At 42.3% G+C, this 21,554-nt stretch overlaps 1 protein-coding gene across 2 annotated transcripts in view; it reads left to right on the top strand.

Annotated features, from left to right (window-relative positions):
- Nucleotides 1-21,337, top strand: part of LOC140126602 (uncharacterized) — a 28,637-nt gene extending 7,300 nt beyond the window's left edge. Inside the window, exons 7-14 of one of the 2 annotated variants that reach the window (XM_072146230.1) lie at nt 14,159-14,191; nt 15,294-15,326; nt 16,402-16,434; nt 17,265-17,315; nt 19,212-19,244; nt 19,644-19,676; nt 19,755-19,837; nt 20,956-21,051. In XM_072146230.1, coding sequence (XP_072002331.1) covers nt 14,159-14,191; nt 15,294-15,326; nt 16,402-16,434; nt 17,265-17,315; nt 19,212-19,244; nt 19,644-19,676; nt 19,755-19,802 — 264 coding nt within the window. In that variant the 3' untranslated portion in view covers nt 19,803-19,837; nt 20,956-21,051. Of the gene's footprint in view, nt 1-14,158; nt 14,192-15,293; nt 15,327-16,401; nt 16,435-17,264; nt 17,316-19,211; nt 19,245-19,643; nt 19,677-19,754; nt 19,838-20,955 lie in introns of both variants that reach the window. The other variant, XM_072146231.1, reaches the window with a different exon arrangement.
- The last annotated feature ends 217 nt before the right edge of the window (nt 21,338-21,554 follow it).

Genomic DNA, 21,554 nt, shown 5'->3' with positions numbered 1-21,554 from the left:
GCTTGTCTCTATTATTGCGGATGTCCCCAATATGGTCTCTTACCCTCCGACGTAGTTCTCTTGTCGTCATATGAACATACTTAAGACCACCGATGCATGTGGCCTTGTAGATCACTCCTACTGAGAGACAGTTTATGAAGTCCCTGATTGTAAAGACCTCCCTAGTGACATTGCTCTTAAATGTCTTAGAAGCATCAATATATGGTCAAGCCACGCAACCCCCTCCACATCTAAATCATACTTTAGGCTTACGATCTAGCCATGTATATATTACCTGGGGGCACAAAGTGACTATGTAGCAACCTATCTCTCAGAGAGCGTCCACGTCTGTACGAGATGAGTGGCCTAGGACCAACCATTGTCTTAATGTCCTCCTCCATCTACTAAATGTGCCAGTGTTTCTTTTTATTTTATATTTATTTTTTATTTTTTTACTTAAAATGATCTTTATTTTATCAATGAAAAATACAGACATTTATATACATTTGGCTACCACAAACAACAATGCATAATTTCATCTAAATACATAATCTGTGCATTTTTTTTGGGATCCCTCTTTTGAGTGGTAGGTGGTGATGAATTTCCCATCTCAATAATGCGTTGCTGTTGGTTTACGGTAAATAGTGGTTCCAAGGGACCCATCTGTGTTTTTTGTTATAAGTATGTCCAAAAACGGTAATCTTTTTTTGTCAACCTCATGTGTGAATCTTAGGCCAATCAAATTCACATTTAAACTGTCCACAAAAGTAGAGAAGGACTTTCTATCTCCTCTCCATAGTAGAAAAAGGAAAGTTTAGAGCAGCACAGCAACTCCGGTGGGTGCAAGTCCGTAAGTCCCCAGGCAGGGGGACTGCAATATAAGGTTTAGGAAGAGGCAGCACTCCAAAAGGTAATTTCAAAAAAGTGGGGTGTCTTTATTCCATGAGCGACGTTTCAGCTCCTTACGAGCCTTTTTCAAGCATGGTGAAAGGAGGCCAGCAATCAAACATATAAAGGCCTGCTATGCATTTCATTGGTCCACATGGACCGTGTGTGCATACATAATAATACAAGTGTTACATCATATGATATATACTAGTGTTAACATAAGATCAATATCACAGTTAAACAGTGAAAATACATAGTGAAGAGTGAGATAATTCATTGTGAAATCTTACACCTAAGTGAATGACAACCAATCGGCTACCGGATCCTCCCCATCTCGGCACGTTCATTCATAAACTCCTCATTGATTGTATCTCCAGCTGAGTGAGGGCGCGGAGTTTGTCTCCCACTACCAGAGAGAGGGAGTGTTCTGGACTTAATTCCCCAGAGTGGGCGGAAGAACAATGTGTGCTGTAAACATGCCCGAATGATACAAGAATTGGCGCATGTGCGCTAGACCTCTGTGCATCGGCGGCCATCTTGGAAGAGGGTAAATAGTGCTTAGGACCAAGTCCGGTGCCCATGTGTCAAATTAGTGAAGCAAAGAGAACCGTGGTTCCCATGGAAACCGAGGTAAACAGCATACTGCCTCTCCTGGATCCCGGTGCATGTGGGTGGACCTGGGTAGTTAGATCACCGCCCTGGTACCCTTGCACGGACTCACGGGCCTTGAGATGGCGCAATCGGTGAGACTGTCGCCTTCCTTACTCGGTGTCCTCCCGGTCCCTACGGAGATGTGGCATCGCTGTACAAACCACCTCGGATCCGATGACTGGGTTATCATACGAGGTCCTGTATAGCACATGTGGACAAAAAGTAAAAAAATGTCAGAGAATTGGCATGTGGCACAGTATAGAAAAATGAAATCAAATAGTGCACGAGACTTGAGGGGATCTTGATCCTGGCCGATAAAGGCTGTCTGTTCATTTTCATTCTAAGAAGCAAGAGAACAGAGAGAGTAAAAAAATAAATCAAACAAATACATATCGAAAAAAATGTTGTTATATAGCTTGCCACAGGAGTGTTAACTCCTTACCAGCATCACACTATAGGTCGGAATGCAGTAAAGTTATGCAGAGAAGAACAGCTGACACCTTCTATTGGACCACCGTTAATAAACATATAATTACAAGATACTTCCCAGATTGTACTCGATGTTCAGGCCATTGGGTTGTAAAGTACCCAACGTCTGAATCCATCGAAGTTCTTTCTTGCGCAATAGTGTTTCCCTATTGCCTCCTCGTCTAAGCGGGGGAATATGGTCAATAATCCTAAATTTAAGGTCACTTTCTTTATGTCCAGCCTCGTGAAAGTGTCTGCTGACAGGTAAGTCATTCCTTTTCTTTCTCACAGTGTACCTATGTTGTGTGAATCTCGTTTTAAAGTCTAACGTTGTCTCTCCAACGTATTTTAAGTCACACGGGCATGTCAGCAAATAAATAACAAAGGTACTGTTGCAGTCAAGAAAAAAATTAATTCTGTATTGGGTACCATTATGGGTGAATGTATCACCTTTAATGGCATAGGAGCAGTTGACGCAGGATCGGCATGGGTAACACCCTTTGCGTGTAAGTCCAGTAATACCTCTTTGTATAGAGGTTTTTGTTGGACCTATATCAGTTTTGACTAGCCGGTCTCTGATGTTCCTAGCTCTCCTATAGGATAAAATTGGGGGGTTGTCAAATTCAGGTACCCCTGTGGGGTCACTCGTGAGGATCCTCCAGTGTTTTTTAATTATCGTGGATATTCTATTGCTAGTGTCACAGAAGGTGGAAATAAAGGGAATCCTGTGTTGTTTGTCAGGTCGGGGATTAGACATTAAAAGTTCTTCTCTGTCTTTGGCATCTAACGTCTGCTTATTCTTCCTAAGGACTCGTTGCGGATATCCTCTGTGTTTAAATTTTAGCAGCATTTGATTAGTGTTCTTTTCTAGTTTGTCTTGGTCACTTGAGATGCGTTTGACCCTGTACAATTGACTGAGTGGAAGTGAGTTTATCATGGGTCGTGGATGACTACTATTAAAATGTAGTATTGTGTTTCTGTCGGTAGTTTTAACAAAAACGTCAGTGGAAATTCCCTGGGGTGTATTCTCCACTGATACATCCAGAAATTGTAAGACATGTTTTGACTGGACCATGGTAAATTTTATATCATGGTCGATCGTGTTTAGATATTCATGAAAGATCATCAGTTGTTCAAGACTGCCTGTCCACAAGAGAAAGACGTCGTCTATGTATCGCCACCACCTCATGACGTGCTGGAAGTGGTGGGACACATAGACGAAGTCCTCCTCAAGTGTGGTCATAACGATGTTGGCGTATGTGGGGGCCATGTTGGCCCCCATTGCCACACCCCTCAATTGCATAAAAAAGTCATTACCGAACAGAAAGTAATTGTTATGTAAAATCAGCCCTAAGAGTTCAAGAATGAAAGCTGTTTCCTGTGTGTTGAAACTAGAATTTTGAAGTTGTTTCTCAACACACTTGAGACCCATCTGGTGGTTGATTGACGTATATAAGGAGACTACGTCAAACGAGACGAGTGTTATTTGAGAAGTATCAGTGACATGAAGTTGGCGTAATTTGCACAGAAAATCAGTGGTGTCTCGAATGTGTGATTGTCCCCTCGTCGAGAGCTCTCTAAGAGCCTGGTCCAAGAAAATGGCAATATTGGATGTGATAGAGTCCCTGCCTGACACAATCGGTCTCCCCGGAGGGTTTTCCAAATTCTTGTGTATTTTGGGCAGTGTATACAAAATTGGGGTATGGGGATTTGAGACTGTAAGGAATTTGTGCATGTTGTCACTAATGATTGCTTTGTCTTTAGCAGAGTCTAAAATAACTGAAATTCGACGTTGAAGTTCGAATTTAGGGTCAATGTTGACCTGTTTATAAACTGTGTCGTCATTCAATTGGCGTCTAATTTCTGTAACGTACGTCGATGTATCCATAACCACAATTGCGCCGCCTTTATCCGCGGGCCTAATGGTAAGACTGTTGTCCCGGGCTAGTCGGTCAAGGGCTGTAATCTCATCAGAGCTCAAATTGGCCTGTGTGAGATTACTCCCTCTCTCTTGTTTAAGTATGTCAACATCATGTTTCACAGCATTTATGAATGCTAGAATGGCTGGGCTTTCTACATTCGGACAAAAATTACTTCTGTGGGGTAGATTAAAGCGTTTTGGGTCAAGATTGTCATATGTCTTAGGTATCAAAGGGTGGTTGTGGAACCAGTATTTTAAACCAACACTACGGTACAGTCTAAATAAATCCACATCAAGCTGAAACCAATCAGTGTTAGAGCACGGACAGTACGATAAACCCTTTTGTAACAAGGACAGTTCATTATTGGATAACTTTTTAGATGATATATTTACCACTACTGTGTCGACTTTTTCTTGTTGTTCACAGCTCGCGGTGGTAGAGTCCTGTTCCTTGGCATTTTGTGCCTTTCTTCTCCGGTAGTGGCGACATCCGCCCCTCCGGGTTCGTCTCCGTCCTGACTGGCCAATAAAAAAGACGCTTGTGATGCATCTCCTCTGGACATTGGATTAATGTCACTCTCCTGTGTTCTTTTGGGTTGACCCCGTCTTTTTTTCTTGGTAGGTGAATCCTTCGTCGTGGTCCCCGCAGTAATCGTGTGTGTGCCTTGCCAATTGTAGATTCTGCCAACACGATAATCGTCATTGTCTCTTGACCATTTTGCTCTTTTGATAAGTTCCTGTTCACTACGTAAATGAGAGACTCTATTGTCTGTTAGTTCGAGAAAGTCTTTCAATTCTCCCATAGTACAAATATATCATTTATGAAACAGAGAAATATTTCAACCCTCTCAATCCCAGGGAGAGGGGTGTCCTCAAATAGTACAGTCGCCTCCCACCAGCCCTGGAGCAAATTGGCGTACGTGGGTGCACTAGGGCTACCCATTGCCGTGCCCCTGAGCTGGTGGTAGAACTTCCGTGGGGACGGTCTTTTTAGACCGGCCCCATAAGTCCCAGATCGGCCCCAGACTTGCCCCAAACCAGTCGGCCCACTTGGATTTGCCCCGGTGGGTTCAATGGCCAGTCCACCGCTGTAAACACTTTATGTCCAAACCTAACCATGCATAGAAAAAACTTGCTTCACTTCTTTCTTCAAAATCAAGGTTGTTATTGTGTTGAGCATGTAATGTATTAAATGTATTCATTAGGTAACAGTTCAGGTTAGGTGCTGGCCTCTCAACAGTAAGGTTTGCTCCAAACTGTTGCTGCAAAGTTGAAACCAGAATGTCTTTGTATCCTATGACAACAACCTTAAACGATTTTTATGACTTTTCCAATACACAGTATAAAGTAATGAAACTTAAAGAAATTCTACAGTCAAATCCATCATGATAACCAGGGACACATATGGTAGGATCAATCAGACAACCTAGGGTTAAAGTACCCTAGGGAGTCTAAAAAATAGTAAAAAAAATAAAAAGTAAATAAAAAGTACAGGAGGTTTTAATTTTTGTAAATGTATGAAAACATTATAAAACCTATAAATTATAAAAACTGAACCAATGAATGAAGTAGACCTGTCATTTGTGGCGCACAGTGAAAGCCGTAAAATCCAAGCCCACAAGAAATGTGTCTTTTCATCATTTTCACTGCATTCAGAAGTTATTTTCCCGCTTCCAAGTACACAGCACAGAATAATAAATACCACCACAGAAAACAAGCCCATACACAACTCTTTACATGGTCCTTAAGGGGTTAAATTATGCTAATGATCCAGACAGCAGGGGGGGAAGCATTACCAGAGCTCTCAATGCTGCAGATTCACAGGCGTTATAATAAGCAGAACATGTTTCCCCTGCTCTCTCCATATTCATTCTGACTGTGTAATTTAATAGCAGCAGAAAGTGCAGGGGGAGAGGAGACCTGTTCTGTCCATTATAATAGCATGTGAAGCCTAGTCTCTAATGTGGTGATTCTGGCAGATAAGAAGACACCAGTTTTACACCAAATGGCAATTAAATGCGTGTATTAGAGTTTAGTATTGCTAGAAGTAATAATAAAACTGTCATAAACTGAATGAATTGATGACTATTAGAGATGAGCGAACATGCTCGTCCGAGCTTGATGCTCGGTCGAGCATTAGGGTACTCGAAACTGCTCGTTGCTCGGACGAATACTTTGCCCGCTCGAGAAAATGGCAGCTCCCGCCGTTTTGCTTTTTGGCGGCCAGAAACAGAGCCAATCACAAGCCAGGAGACTCTGCACTCCACCCAGCATGACGTGGTACCCTTACACGTCGATAGCAGTGGTTGGCTGGCCAGATCAGGTGACCCTGGGATAGACTAGCCGCTGGCCGCGCTGCTCGGATCATTCTGTCTCTGGATGCCGCTAGGGAGAGAGCTGCTGCTGGTCAGGGAAAGCGTTAGGGTGTTCTATTAGCTTACTGTTAGGCAGGAGTGATTCTCAAAGAACCCAACAGCCCTTCTTAGGGCTACAATAACGTTCTACTTTTTTTATTTTAATTTGCATCTTTTACCATTTTGTGAGGAATTAGCAGGGGGACTTGCTACCGTTGTGTTTAGCTCTTAGTGGCACACATATCCATAGCAAAGACCGAAGTGGGAAAATTCAGTAGGGGTTGGATTTCTATTAGGCAATAACTCAGTGTCATCTCATCTGGCATAGTAGTGTGCTTCCTTTGATACTTGGCTAGAAAATAGCCATAGGAGAATACAAATAGCTTCTTGAAGCCTACAGTAGCGTTCTATATATTTGATTTCTGGTTGATCTGCTGGTGGCTGTAGTTTCTGCAGTGCATGTACTTGCCAATTCTGAGCAATTTGTAGTGAGACTTGCGACCGCTGTGTTCTGCGCTTAGTGGCGCACATATCCATAGCAAAGGCTGAAGTGGGAAAATTCAGTAGGGGTTGGATTTCTATTAGGCAATAACTCAGTGTCATCTCATCTGGCATAGTAGTGTGCTTCCTTTGATACTTGGCTAGAAAATAGCCATAGGAGAATACAAATAGCTTCTTGAAGCCTACAGTAGCGTTCTATATATTTGATTTCTGGTTGATCTGCTGGTGGCTGTAGTTTCTGCAGTGCATGTACTTGCCAATTCTGAGCAATTTGTAGTGAGACTTGCGACCGCTGTGTTCTGCGCTTAGTGGCGCACATATCCATAGCAAAGGCTGAAGTGGGAAAATTCAGTAGGGGTTGGATTTCTATTAGGCAATAACTCAGTGTCATCTCATCTGGCATAGTAGTGTGCTTCCTTTGATACTTGGCTAGAAAATAGCCATAGGAGAATACAAATAGCTTCTTGAAGCCTACAGTAGCGTTCTATATATTTGATTTCTGGTTGATCTGCTGGTGGCTGTAGTTTCTGCAGTGCATGTACTTGCCAATTCTGAGCAATTTGTAGTGAGACTTGCGACCGCTGTGTTCTGCGCTTAGTGGCGCACATATCCATAGCAAAGGCTGAAGTGGGAAAATTCAGTAGGGGTTGGATTTCTATTAGGCAATAACTCAGTGTCATCTCATCTGGCATAGTAGTGTGCTTCCTTTGATACTTGGCTAGAAAATAGCCATAGGAGAATACAAATAGCTTCTTGAAGCCTACAGTAGCGTTCTATATATTTGATTTCTGGTTGATCTGCTGGTGGCTGTAGTTTCTGCAGTGCATGTACTTGCCAATTCTGAGCAATTTGTAGTGAGACTTGCGACCGCTGTGTTCTGCGCTTAGTGGCGCACATATCCATAGCAAAGGCTGAAGTGGGAAAATTCAGTAGGGGTTGGATTTCTATTAGGCAATAACTCAGTGTCATCTCATCTGGCATAGTAGTGTGCTTCCTTTGATACTTGGCTAGAAAATAGCCATAGGAGAATACAAATAGCTTCTTGAAGCCTACAGTAGCGTTCTATATATTTGATTTCTGGTTGATCTGCTGGTGGCTGTAGTTTCTGCAGTGCATGTACTTGCCAATTCTGAGCAATTTGTAGTGAGACTTGCGACCGCTGTGTTCTGCGCTTAGTGGCGCACATATCCATAGCAAAGGCTGAAGTGGGAAAATTCAGTAGGGGTTGGATTTCTATTAGGCAATAACTCAGTGTCATCTCATCTGGCATAGTAGTGTGCTTCCTTTGATACTTGGCTAGAAAATAGCCATAGGAGAATACAAATAGCTTCTTGAAGCCTACAGTAGCGTTCTATATATTTGATTTCTGGTTGATCTGCTGGTGGCTGTAGTTTCTGCAGTGCATGTACTTGCCAATTCTGAGCAATTTGTAGTGAGACTTGCGACCGCTGTGTTCTGCGCTTAGTGGCGCACATATCCATAGCAAAGGCTGAAGTGGCAAAATTCAGTAGGGGTTGGATTTCTATTAGGCAATAACTCAGTGTCATCTCATCTGGCATAGTAGTGTGCTTCCTTTGATACTTGGCTAGAAAATAGCCATAGCAATAGGATAGGATTGTTTGGTTCTAAAAACTCAAAAAAAAACAAAAAACACAAAAAAAAACAAAAAACACAAAAAAAACACACAAAAAAAAAAAAAAAAGTAAAAAAAAAAAAAAAGTTATAACTCTCATTTTAAAAATGTTTAACCCCAGGGCTAGGGGTAGAGGACGAGGGCGGGGACGTGGGCGTCCAACTACTGCAGGGGTCAGAGGCCGTGGTCCTGGGCGGGGTGAGACACCACCTGCTGATGAGGGAGCAGGGGAACGCCGCAGAGCTACACTCCCTAGGTTCATGTCTGAAGTTACTGGGACTCGTGGTAGAGCACTGTTGAGGCCAGAACAGTGCGAACAGGTGATGTCGTGGATTGCTGACAATGCTTCGAGCAATTTGTCCACCACCAGTCAGTCTTCCACGCAGTCCACCCATGTCACCGAAATCCCCACTCCTCCAGCTCCTGCACCTCAGCCTCCTCCCCCCCAGTCTGCCCCCTCCCAGGAAAATTTGCCATTTGAACCGGCATACTCTGAGGAACTGTTTTCTGGACCCTTCCCACAGTCACAAACCACTTGTCCGGTTGCTGCTGAGCAATTTTCCGATGCCCAGGTTTTCCACCAGTCACAGTCTGTGGGTGATGATGACCTTCTTGACGTAGTGGAAGTGTGTAAAGAGGTGTCCGACGATGAGGAGACACGGTTGTCAGACAGTGGGGAAGTTGTTGTCAGGGCAGGAAGTCCGAGGGGGGAGCAGACTGAGGGATCGGAGGATGATGAGGTGACAGACCCAAGCTGGGTTGAGAGGCCGGGTGAACACAGTGCTTCTGAGACGGAGGAGAGTCCTCGACCTGAACAGGTTGGAAGAGGCAGTGGTGGGGCCAGACGGAGAGGCAGGGCCAGAGCTGGTGCATCAGCGCCACTGTCAACTAGTGAAGCTCCCGTGGTGAGGGCTCTTGCGGCGAGGGCTAGATCTTCAGAAGTGTGGAGGTTCTTTAAGGAAACACCGGATGACCGATGGACTGTGGTGTGCAACATTTGCCAAACCAGGCTCAGCAGGGGTTCCACCACTACTAGCTTAACTACCACCAGTATGCGCAGGCATATGAATGCTAAGCACCCCACTCAGTGGCAACAAGCCCGTTCACCTCCGGCCGTGCACACCACTGCTCCTTCCCCTGTGTCAGCTGCTAGTCAGCCCCCTGCCCAGGACCCTGGCCCAAAAACCCCATCGTCGCCTCCACGATCCTCCACAGCATCCACCAGCGTTCAGCTCTCCATACCCCAGACGCTGGAGCGGAAACGCAAATATAGTGCAACCCACCCGCACGCCCAAGCCCTTAATGTGCACATCTCCAGATTGCTTAGCCTGGAGATGCTGCCCTATAGGCTAGTAGAGACCGAGGCCTTTCGCAACCTCATGGCGGCGGCCGCCCCTCGGTATTCGGTCCCCAGCCGCCACTACTTTTCCCGATGTGCCGTCCCAGCCCTGCACCAGCACGTGTCAGACAACATCATCCGTGCCCTGACCAACGCCGTTTCTGACAAGGTCCACCTGACCACGGACACGTGGACGAGTGCTGCCGGGCAGGGCCACTATATATCGCTGACGGCACATTGGGTTAACTTGGTGGAGGCTGGGACCGAGACTGACCCTGGGGCTGCTCATATACTGCCGACGCCGAGGATTGCGGGGCCTACCTCGGTCCAGGTGTTTCAGGCCTACTATGCCTCCTCCTCCTCCCACCCCTCCTCCACCTCCTCCTCCGAACTACCATCCGTGGGCACGGCGCCATCAGTCGGTAGCTCTAGGCACAGCAGCAGTGCCGTCGCTAAGCGACAGCAGGCGGTGCTCAAACTGCTGAGCCTAGGCGACAAAAGGCACACCGCCCAAGAGCTATTACAGGGCATCACGGCGCAGACTGATCTGTGGCTGGCACCGCTGAACCTCAAGCCGGGAATGGTTGTGTGTGACAACGGCCGTAACCTGGTGGCGGCTCTGCAACTCGGCAGACTGACACATGTGCCATGCCTGGCCCATGTGTTAAATCTGATAGTGCAGCGTTTCCTCAAGACATACCCCAATCTGTCTGATTTGCTCACGAAGGTGCGCCGCATCTGTGCGCATTTCAGGAAGTCCAGCCCAGATGCTGCCACTCTCAGGGCAGCGCAGCGCCGCCTCCAACTGCCCGCTCACCGACTGTTGTGCGACGTGCCCACGAGGTGGAATTCAACACTGACCATGTTATCCAGAGTTTACCAGCAGCGCAGAGCGATTGTAGACTGCCAGATGTCAACTTCCACCAGAACTGGTAGTCAGGTCAGTCAGCTTCCTCAAGTCTACAATGAGGAGTGGACGTGGATGTCTGATATCTGTCAGGTGCTGAGTAACTTTGAGGAGTCAACACAGATGGTCAGTGGCGATGCCGCCATCATCAGCCTCACCATCTCGCTGCTTGGCCTGTTGAAAAACTCTCTGGTCAGCATGAAGTCGGAAGCTTTGCGCTCGTCACAAGAGACGGGGGAAGAATATTCCCTTGTTGATAGCCAAAGCACCCTGAGGTCTGTTTCTCAGCGCATATCGGAGGAGGTGGAGGTGGAGGAGGATGAGGAGGAAGAGGAGGAGAATGTTGGCGAGACACAAGAGGGGACCATTGTTGAGTCCTTCACTGTTCAGCGTGTATGGGCAGAAGAAGAGGAGTTGGAGGAGTTGGAGGAGGAGGAAATGGACAGTCAGGCCAGTGAGGGGAGTGAATTCTTACGCGTTGGTACTCTGGCGCATATGGCAGATTTCATGCTAGGCTGCCTATCCCGTGACCCTCGCGTTCAAAGAATTTATTCCAGCACCGATTACTGGGTGTTCACTCTCCTGGACCCACGGTACAAGCAAAATCTTGCCACTCTCATCCCTGCAGAGGAAAGGAGTGTGAGAATGCATGAATACCAGCAGGCCCTGGTGCACAAGCTGAAACAGTATTTCCCTTCTGACAGCGCTAGCGGCAGAGTGCGTAGTTCTGCGGGACAAGTAGCGAGGGAGAGTAGGCGAGCAGGCAGCTTGTCCAGCACTGGCAAGGGTACGCTTTACAAGGCTTTTGCCAGCTTTATGTCACCCCAGCAAGACACTGTCACCTGTCCCCAGTCTCGGCAGAGTAGGGCTGATCTTTACAGAAAGATGGTGAGGGAGTACGTAGCTGACCATACCATCGTCCTAAATGATCACACAGCTCCCTACAACTACTGGGTTTCAAAGCTGGACATGTGGCACGAACTGGCGCTGTACGCCTTGGAGGTTCTTGCCTGCCCTGCCGCTAGCGTCTTGTCCGAGCGGGTTTTCAGTGCAGCTGGTGGCATCATCACCGATAAGCGTACACGCCTGTCGACTGACAGCGCTGACAGGCTGACGCTTATTAAAATGAATAAAGGCTGGATTTCTCAGAATTTCCAATCTCCACCAGGTGAAGGAAGCTCAACCTGAATAATTGATCCACTCCTCCTCCTCCTCCTCATTTTCCTCCTTCTCCTCCTCTTTGTACAGTAAAGCAGAGGAAAATGGCTATTTTTTGACAGGGCCCACTGGCTCTTGCTATACTTCATGCATTTAATTTTTCTGGAGGGCCACCTACCCGGTCCTCTGTTTGAAACAATTTTTGTGAGTGCCACATACAGGCACTCAATCTATTCCATTTTTCTGGAGGGCCACCTACCCGGTCCTCTGGTTTGAACAATTTTTGGGACTGCCACATACAGGCACTCAATCTATTCCATTTTACTGGAGGGCCACCTACCTGCTCCTCTGGTTTGAAGAATTTTTGGGACTGCCACATACAGGCACTCAATCTATTCCATTTTACTGGAGGGCCACCTACCTGCTCCTCTGGTTTGAAACATTTTTGGGACTGCCACATACAGGCACTCAATCTATCCCATTTTACTGGAGGGCCACCTACCTGCTCCTCTGGTTTGAACAATTTTTGGGACTGCCACATACAGGCACTCAATCTATTCCATTTTACTGGAGGGCCACCTACCTGCTCCTCTGGTTTGAAACATTTTTGGGACTGCCACATACAGGCACTCAATCTATCCCATTTTACTGGAGGGCCACCTACCTGCTCCTCTGGTTTGAAACATTTTTGGGACTGCCACATACAGGCACTCAATCTATCCCATTTTACTGGAGGGCCACCTACCTGCTCCTCTGGTTTGAAACATTTTTGGGACTGCCACATACAGGCACTCAATCTATTCCATTTTACTGCAGGGCCACCTACCTGCTCCTCTGGTTTGAACAATTTTTGGGACTGCCACATACAGGCACTCAATCTATTCCATTTTACTGGAGGGCCACCTACCTGCTCCTCTGGTTTGAACAATTTTTGGGACTGCCACATACAGGCACTCAATCTATCCCATTTTACTGGAGGGCCACCTACCTGCTCCTCTGGTTTGAAAAATGTTTGGGACTGCCACATACAGGCACTATCCAAATTAAATTGTCTCCATAGCAGCCTCCACACGTTGTCTCCATTCCTACCTCCAAAAGTCGTCCATATAGCTGCCTCCATACATCGTCCCTTTATCAAACGAGGTGTGTCAGGCAGAAATTTGGGTTGTTTTCATGGATTCCACATCAAAGTTGTTAACTTTGTCGCCACCCTGCTGTGTAATCCACAAAATATACTTGCAAACTTTTACCATTTAGGGATATTATTTCAGCGCTTCTTGCGCATCTGTTTACATTCCCCTCACCCGCCATATCCTAAACTTATAAGAACGCTACTACACTTGATCTTATACAAAAGTGCTGTTTGGGGAGTAGCCTAGAGACAGGGGCTTGGATTTGCGAAAGCTCGCCTGGCAGCGGAGCGCCAGCTCCATGCGCATCATGCGCTTCTTGCGCATCTGTTTACATTCCCCTCACCCGGCATATCCTAAACTTATAAGAACGCTACTACACTTGATCTTATACAAAAGGTTCTTAGAAGTGCTGTTTGGGGAGTAGCCTAGAGACAGGGGCTTGGATTGGCGAAAGCTCGCCTGGCAGCGGAGCGCCAGCTCCATGCCAAGATCCAACTAACATAGTTTTAACTGCAGCACCTTTAATCTACTACTAGTTCACTGCCTCCATACATGGTCCCCTTATCAAACGAGCTGTGTCAGGCAGAATTTTGGGTTGTTTTCATGGCTTCCATGTTAACTTTGTCGCCACCCTGCTGTGTAATCCACAAAATATACTGGCAAACTTTTATCATGTACCGATATTATTTGAGCACTTCTTGCTCACCTCCTTTGGTTCCTCTCTGCCACCCATTGGTTTGAAGCCTGAGTCCATTTAGGGTATGTCGCCATGACACTCTCTAGCCTGCTGCCGCTGCCTCTGCATGCCGTCCCCTATAGTGTCAGGGTCAATTATTGCATGTTTTAGATGCTATCTAGCTTCATTCTGTCACTCTGTCATGGCCATGCTGTTGCCCATAATTTTGGCATAATGGTGCGTTTAAGCAGCCTCAGAGGCATCCATGCATGCTGCCCCTGCTGTTTCCTGTCCATTTCCGTGGTGTTTCCATCCTTTTCTGAGGTTCCCAGGTGTTTGGCCAAGCTTCCCTGTGCAGAGCCTTGGTCCCCTTGAAAAATGCTCGAGTCTCCCATTGACTTCAATGGGGTTCGTTATTCGAGACGAGCACTCGAGCATCGGGAAAAGTTCGTCTCGAATAACGAGTACCCGAGCATTTTAGTGTTCGCTCATCTCTAATGACTATCATAGAAACTTTATTGCTTACAGTTATCGTTTTTTCTAATTCTAGAATCATATTCTGGCCATAGTCTCTGATGTGCTGGTAAGAACTGTGTATGTCTAAAGAATGAAATTCTGTATAATTCATTAATACAGATAATTAAATAACAATTAATAATTCAATTCATAATTAATTTAGTACAGGTAGTCCCCAATCCAAGAACACCCGTTATAGACGGTTATAGACGGACCTCTCTCTCTGTTCACTTAGACCTCTGGTCAAGTGTTTTGGGTTCTGGTAAATTACTAAGATGTTTAACGGTTATCAAAGGTGTCTGAAATGAAGCTTTGTTGTTAATCATTGTTCAAACGGCAACCCAAAATTTAAAAAAATCCATTTATAACAGGTCAATTTTCTTTAAGGGCAGATGTATTGTAAGACTTGCAATCTGTGCCTGCTTTGTTTTATATTTCTGATCTTTAATTTATCTATGGGCTGATTTCCTTTAGATGAATTGTGTTTTTTGTGCAAATTTTGTGCAAAATTTGGAGTTTATTTGCACAATTTTTGAAACTTTGTAGGCATATATCAGTGATATATAATGCACCAATATATGCCACCAGACAGAGTTCAAAGATGAATTGGGCACAAAGCAGGAAAACCTGAGTGCCACTAGATTCAGAAAATGCATGAAAAAGTTGCTGAAAATTGGCAAATACAATCAAAACGCAAAAGAAAAAAAAATGCAAAGAAAAAACATACATTGAACACTTCGTCTGGAGTTTCACTTACGAAATATACCTGTTCCTGCTTAAATACAAGTGCAACTTAGGAAAAAACCTAATGAACATATAGGGGCAGATTTATCAAGCATTCTGAAAGTCAGAATATTTCCAGTTGTCCATGGCAACCAATCACAGCTCAGCTTTCATTTCACCAGTGCTCATGAATATTTTAAAGGGGAGCTGTGATTGGTTGCCATGGGCAACTGGAAATATTCTGACTTTCAGACTGCTTGATAAATCTGCCCCATATTGTTGGTATATGTTGGTATTGTTGGTATATTGTTGGTAACTTAGGGACTGCCTGTACTGCAATAGGGAGAAAAATGTAGAATTTTATGTTAAATTAAAAGGTGTACTTAGATCATTGTGTGTTAGCAGTAAAACAGGTAAATTAACTGACCTCTTTATTTATATTCCAGAAAAGCCTCCCATCTTTAGTGTCTGATATAGTGGTAAGAAATCCTGAACAATTACTGTAACATCCTTCCGTTTTACAATATTGACATGACTGTCCATTTAGCAATGTTTTTGTGTTTTAAGTAAAAAATAATAAACTGTTAGATTAAGACCCTGATAAAAAAAAACAGGACGCAATGTTGAGTGTAGCACATATTGGAAAGTACAATAAATGAATAAGTACATAACAGTAAAAGAAAACAAAGCAGAAATCGTGTAGTGAAATAAAGTGACAAGATGGAATATCTAACAATATCATTGGGATAGCAAACTCATCCTCGGATTGTTCAACTCTTATTATAAACAATACGGGTGCAAGTGTGAATATGATGGATAGGGAGACTACTGCCATCTACTGTGTGAAATCTATAAGACGAGTTTGTAACAACTGAGTGAATAAACCCTATAACGTTGTATTTCAATTACATCTGTGAACATTCATTCTATTTTTATCACTCCCAAACATGTGCCCTGAGTTTACAGTTTATTCATATGTAGGATTGTGCACCTTATTGTATGTTCTATACAATAAAAACACTTCCAACCGTCAAGGATACACAAATCACTGTTAGAAATATGGAAGTGCAATTATTAAAAAAAAGAGTGAAATGAACAGAGAATTTCAATATTGAAATAGTGCACCGAGAAATCTATTTTACTGGAAAATAAATAGAAGTGAAGTATGTAAATATCTTGGTACATAAAAGTCTAAGACTAAGGTGTCTGATAGACATCTCCTTTGTCAATGTAATAAGAAAAAACAGGTAATAGGAAGCTAACAGAAGAGCAGATCCTGCCAGATGGGGCACACATCAGTATGTCAGTGTGCTGGGTTTACAATCCTGCACCCTGACATTTTCTATACACTTTTCAGGAAGTATGACAAAAGGTCTGGGAAAGGAGGTGGCTTGGCGGGAATAGTAGACGCTTTGAAAAATTCACTGCAGCACAAGACTTTCTATCTTCACTTTGGGTTTAGACAATTTGATAAATCTGTCCTCATTTTTTTAACCAAATAATGATTTCAAATGTTAACATAAGCTCATTCTTTTCATCTTTCATTACATTCAGGATACTCTTGTACCAGAAGTAGGAGCACTGTTGGTAAGAGTATATCTACTTATACCAATTAATATTATGAAATAATAGATTCAGATAATATCTTCTTTCATTTTTTGTTTTGAGGAAATACAACCTTTAACCATAAAGACCATTCTATAATAATAAATTAAGTAGTTATGTATGAAAGTTCTAAACCTTTTTTTTAGTTTTATTTCTATTCTACACACCAGACGCACACAATTCATCCCTGTGTTATTTGTAAAGTCATAACATCAGGGCGTGTGATTTGTAGCAGCTGCAATGAATGGGAAAATGTTATGGACTATAAAGAATTGTGCAGCAAATCAACACAACATATCATACTAAAATGTCATAGACATCAAATACAATCCACTACCCAATGTGTCCCCATAAAAATATGGATGACAGGATGTCAGAACAAAAACTCAAGAGTATTACAACTTGTAAATCTTTATTAGATAGCATAGAAAAGGTTTGAGCTTAAAAGGTACCTGTATAGGCAGCAGTATGTTGTCATTACCTTTTAAGCTTAAATGTACCGTATGGTGAAAACCATATTCCTGTGTATTGTCACCTATGGACTTATCTTTTGTTTACTATTTAAATACAACCTTTTCTATGCTAATAAAGATTTACAAGTTGTAATACTCTTGAGTTTTGGTTCTGACATCCTGTCATCCATATTTATATGGGTACACATTAGGGAGAGAAATGTTATAGACTAGCATTATGGAATAATTCTACTACAGAGAAACAACTACTACAAATAGGTCAGGTGTAAGTTGTATAACGCTAACTACAATGGTAACAATTATGCTAAATAAGTAATTGCTAATATTGCTTCCTTTTAGAATGTGCTGGATCATATTCAAGATGTTAAGAATGTTGCTTGTGATGTATTGGTAAGTATTACCAACAATAAATTAAGAATCTGTTTTTACCCGTTTTTGACATGCGCTGTAATAGTGTGGTGCGCGTTGGTTGTGGGTACATGGAGAGGGCTCACGGGCTGAGCCCTCTCCAAAGCTGGTAAGTCTTTGCTGTTATCCCCGTGTTCACTGCCGGCAAAGCTGCCGGTTGCTTCAAAAAAGCTCTAGCATGGCAGTATATGGTAGAATCGATCAGACAACCTAGGGTTAAAGTACCCTAGGGACTCTGAAAAATAGTAAAAATTTTTAAAAAGTTAAAATAAATTATAATTAAAAAAACCTAAAAATCCAAATCAACCCCCTTTCCTTAGAATTTATATATAAATATAAATAAACAGTAACAATGATAAACACATTATGTATCACCGCGTCTGAAAATATAATAATGGTTTTCCACTTTTCAATTCAATAAAAAGTGTTTTAAATGTCATACAGTCCTAAAAATGGTAGCAGTGAAAACATCATCAAAAGTCACACAAAATGACACCACCCACAGCTCCATACACTGAAATATGAAAAAGTTATTAGTGCCAGAATATGGCAAAATCAAAACAAAATGTAGCAGAGGGTTTTTGGGGGGTAAAATGTATGAAAACCTATGAATTATTAAGAAAACGAAGTAAATGCGTTTTGTCACCATTTTCACTGATTTGGAATTTTTTCCCCGCTTCCCAGTACATGAGATGGAATGTTCAATACCATCACTATGAAGTGTAATTTGTTAAGCAGAAAACAAGACATCACAGAGCTCTTTACATGTAAATATACAAAAGTTATAGATTTTTGAAGGTGGTTGAGTGAAATATGGAAATGAAAAAATAAAAAAGGGCCAGGTCGTTAAGAGGTTAAAGATGTTATTTGTCAACATTTTTTTAAGTAATCATTTAAAGTTTCTGTCCCTAACTTTCAAACATGGCAATCGAACGCCTTTTACCACCACATTTTATATCCCAATTCTAGCCCTTTCAGCAGGGTGTCAATTGTAATATACAGATACAACTTAAAGGGGTATTCTCGCCTGGGCATTCACATTCAGTTTGATAAATCTGCCATACATAAACATTTCTTCAATTAAATGTTATTAAAAAAAATGTTACTGTGTGAAGATAATTTCTCATAAATGTAGTCATTTTGTCCCTTAGAAACGAGACTTACTCCTCGGATACGGCCACATCTGCTGGAGGGATTGCACAAAGAAACAAATTGTTTTTGTATATGAAATGTCCGGGATTTACTACATGACCCACAGCCGTCCTGTGGTAATGATCACTGAATCCAGGAGGTCAGACAAGACTCAATAGCTCATGTCTGGCCACAGCTGCCAGAGTGTGACGTGGTCGTAACCGAGGAAGCCATCTCGTTTCTAAGGGTCAGAATGACTACATTTATGAGAAATTATCTTCACACAGGAACATTTTTTTTAATAACATCCAATTGAAGAAATGTTTAGAAATGGAAGATTAGTGAAACTGAATGTGAATGCCCAGGCGAGAATACCCCTTTAAGAACACCCAACTTACTGACAACTCCTATTTACAGATAGACTGAGGCTATAAGAGTTATGAAAGGTCTCTGCTATGAAACTTTATTGTGAATCCTCAAAAATCCAATTGCCACAGTGATCAAAAAATTTTGTCTTGACCTCCATTTACAAATCATACCTGTTCTGACATACATACAAATTAAACATAAAAGCAAATCTACAAAACTTATCTTGTGACTACCTGTATGTCCTATGGTTATACCCAGGCACAGGAAAAATATTTTTATCTCCCTCTCTATAATTACTGGTTCGATAAAATTAAACATTTTTTTGATCACATATACTTTTAATATTTTATTCATTTATTCATTTCTTGCCATTAACAGGAGGATATACTACCAAAAGTCGCGGATATACTGGTAATAACACAATGACAGTAGATTTCTATTAGTTTTCAATCGCTTTATATACAGAAAAAGTACAGCATGCCTTCAATTCAGGTTCCATTCACTCTTGCCTGTTGACTTCCATTTAGAGAGTTATAACAGAAGTCAAGATTTTGTGATGGGTTCTTCTTTAATGATATCAGCCAAGGTTATGGAATATTTGGCAGCAAGGATAGCTCTACAGACTTTTCCTTCTACTATACTGGACTGCTAGACAAAATGCCTGATAGAACCTGTTAATAAAGATGTAAAGAAGGCATAACAATTGTTACCTAATAAAAGTGATTACTTTTTTTTAAAATAATCTATAAATGCTTTCACCTTTACATTGTGGAAATGACATATTAAATAAAATACATTTTATTACAATAGAGCATTGGCGGAGAAGTATTGGATCGCATTCTGGTAAGCATAAATATATCAGGTTTCAGGTTTATAATAAAGTATTCGCTCATTCTAATTTTATTGTCATCATCTTTGTAGAATGACTTAGACCTTGCAGAAACAAAACCGGTTCACCCTGTAGTCTGAATATTAAAAAGGAGAGAGGAACTAAACCCACACAAGTAAGTGGAGCGCACCAAAAATAAAAAAAACAGGTATAGATTAAAAGATAAAGTGCATTGGTCCAGGTATATAACAGGACTTCCAACTTTATTTCTATTTTAGATATTGACAAGGGGAAACCATAGGATTATCTATGTGGTCAATTCCTAGATGCAACTGCACAAGACATTATGGGGCACATTTACTAAAACAATGCGAACTGTACTGTGCATATTAAATCTGGTGCATGGTACGACTGAGTACCGGAATGCCCCTTAATTTGTGTCACATGATGACTAATGCAGTCGCGCCACAAAAGAACTGCGTGTGACACAGTTGTGGTGTGGACACTTCTTAAATACCTGTGCAAACAGTTTGCACTAGAAAGAATGTGTAAAGTTCGACAGAAAACTGGCGCATGGCCCTAAGTAAATGTGCCCAATATATTGGGCAAATGGTGCTAAAACAAGGGGTATTTGTCATTGTATAAGGTCATGGAAGGGTAATAATGAGCAAAGTCAAGTCATAGAGCCAGAATGATGTCAGTATCCAGCTCTACCATGAGGAATGCATGGTTCCTGGAGCATGGACCCCCGACTCCACCTGAGATCAATCATGCACATTTACCACACAATTCAGTTCAATTCAACCAGGGCATTATATTCATTAAAATCTTCTTTTTATTTCAGCAATTTTATAAAGAGGGACATCTTTTACATCCAATGCGTTTTGGACGCAGTTGAAGTTTGAATGATTTACCACTATTATTGAGAAGTTTAAATTTCTTACTAGTTCTAAAGCCCCTTGTGTCAGTGGAGCAGATAATGAAGATTGGTCTTTATATATATATACTTCATTGTAGCCTCTAATCTAAAAACTACAGTTATGCCATTGTATGGGGATAGTAAACATTGCAGCTTTGTGTAAGGAATATGCACCTAATGATGTCAAAATTCAGAATTCAATATTCCAATGCATAGTTCTGTTACAGGAAAGAGACATGTAATAGTGATGTCAAAAGATAAGGACTAAACACTGACGTTCTCCTTTTATTGTGAAATTGCTCTTTCAAATGTCAACGTTTTTACATATTATTTTTATCTTTTTATTTTTTTAACACATTTTTTCTCTATTTTAGGTGACACGTTATCTGCACTCTTCTACCATGGTTTTCTGTGCACATGGGCTTCCCTTATTATGTAATTGCATTCCATTAAATTTGCTAAATTACAAACTCGAAGGTTTGCTTATTCAGTAATACTGCATTGAGGTTATATATATTTGAAGAGGGAGACAAAGATCAATGGATAAAATGGATACATTTTACAATTAACCACCCAATACGTAAATACACTTTTTGCAGCTCATAACCACTCTATCATTTTGAATTACATCAAGTGAACTTGGTAGGAAACTGTCAGGAAAAGGACGCCCTCTTCCACTTCATTGACTTAGACCAATCAAATGTCATTTAAGCAACAACTGCTGTGGATATAAAATTCTGATAGAAGCATTTATAACCCAGAGTCTGCATCCTTCTTACTGTGGTTGTCTCATGATTAAATATTATATTCCTCCAATAAATTGCACAAAACATGTAATTTTTCAATTATGTACAGTGGGCCACATGCAAAGGGCCACATTTAGCAGTGTTTGTAATTCTGAAATCTGGAGTACCCAACCCGCAAATAGTTTCTCCATGGCAAGTAGACACGGAGGGATGTGAAGCTGGGCACA

This window comes from Engystomops pustulosus, chromosome 4 (genome assembly GCF_040894005.1).
Source record: "Engystomops pustulosus chromosome 4, aEngPut4.maternal, whole genome shotgun sequence".
NCBI lineage: Eukaryota > Metazoa > Chordata > Amphibia > Anura > Leptodactylidae > Engystomops > Engystomops pustulosus.
Note: the sequence above shows the minus strand (reverse complement) of the source record. Positions and strands in the feature narration are given on the sequence as shown.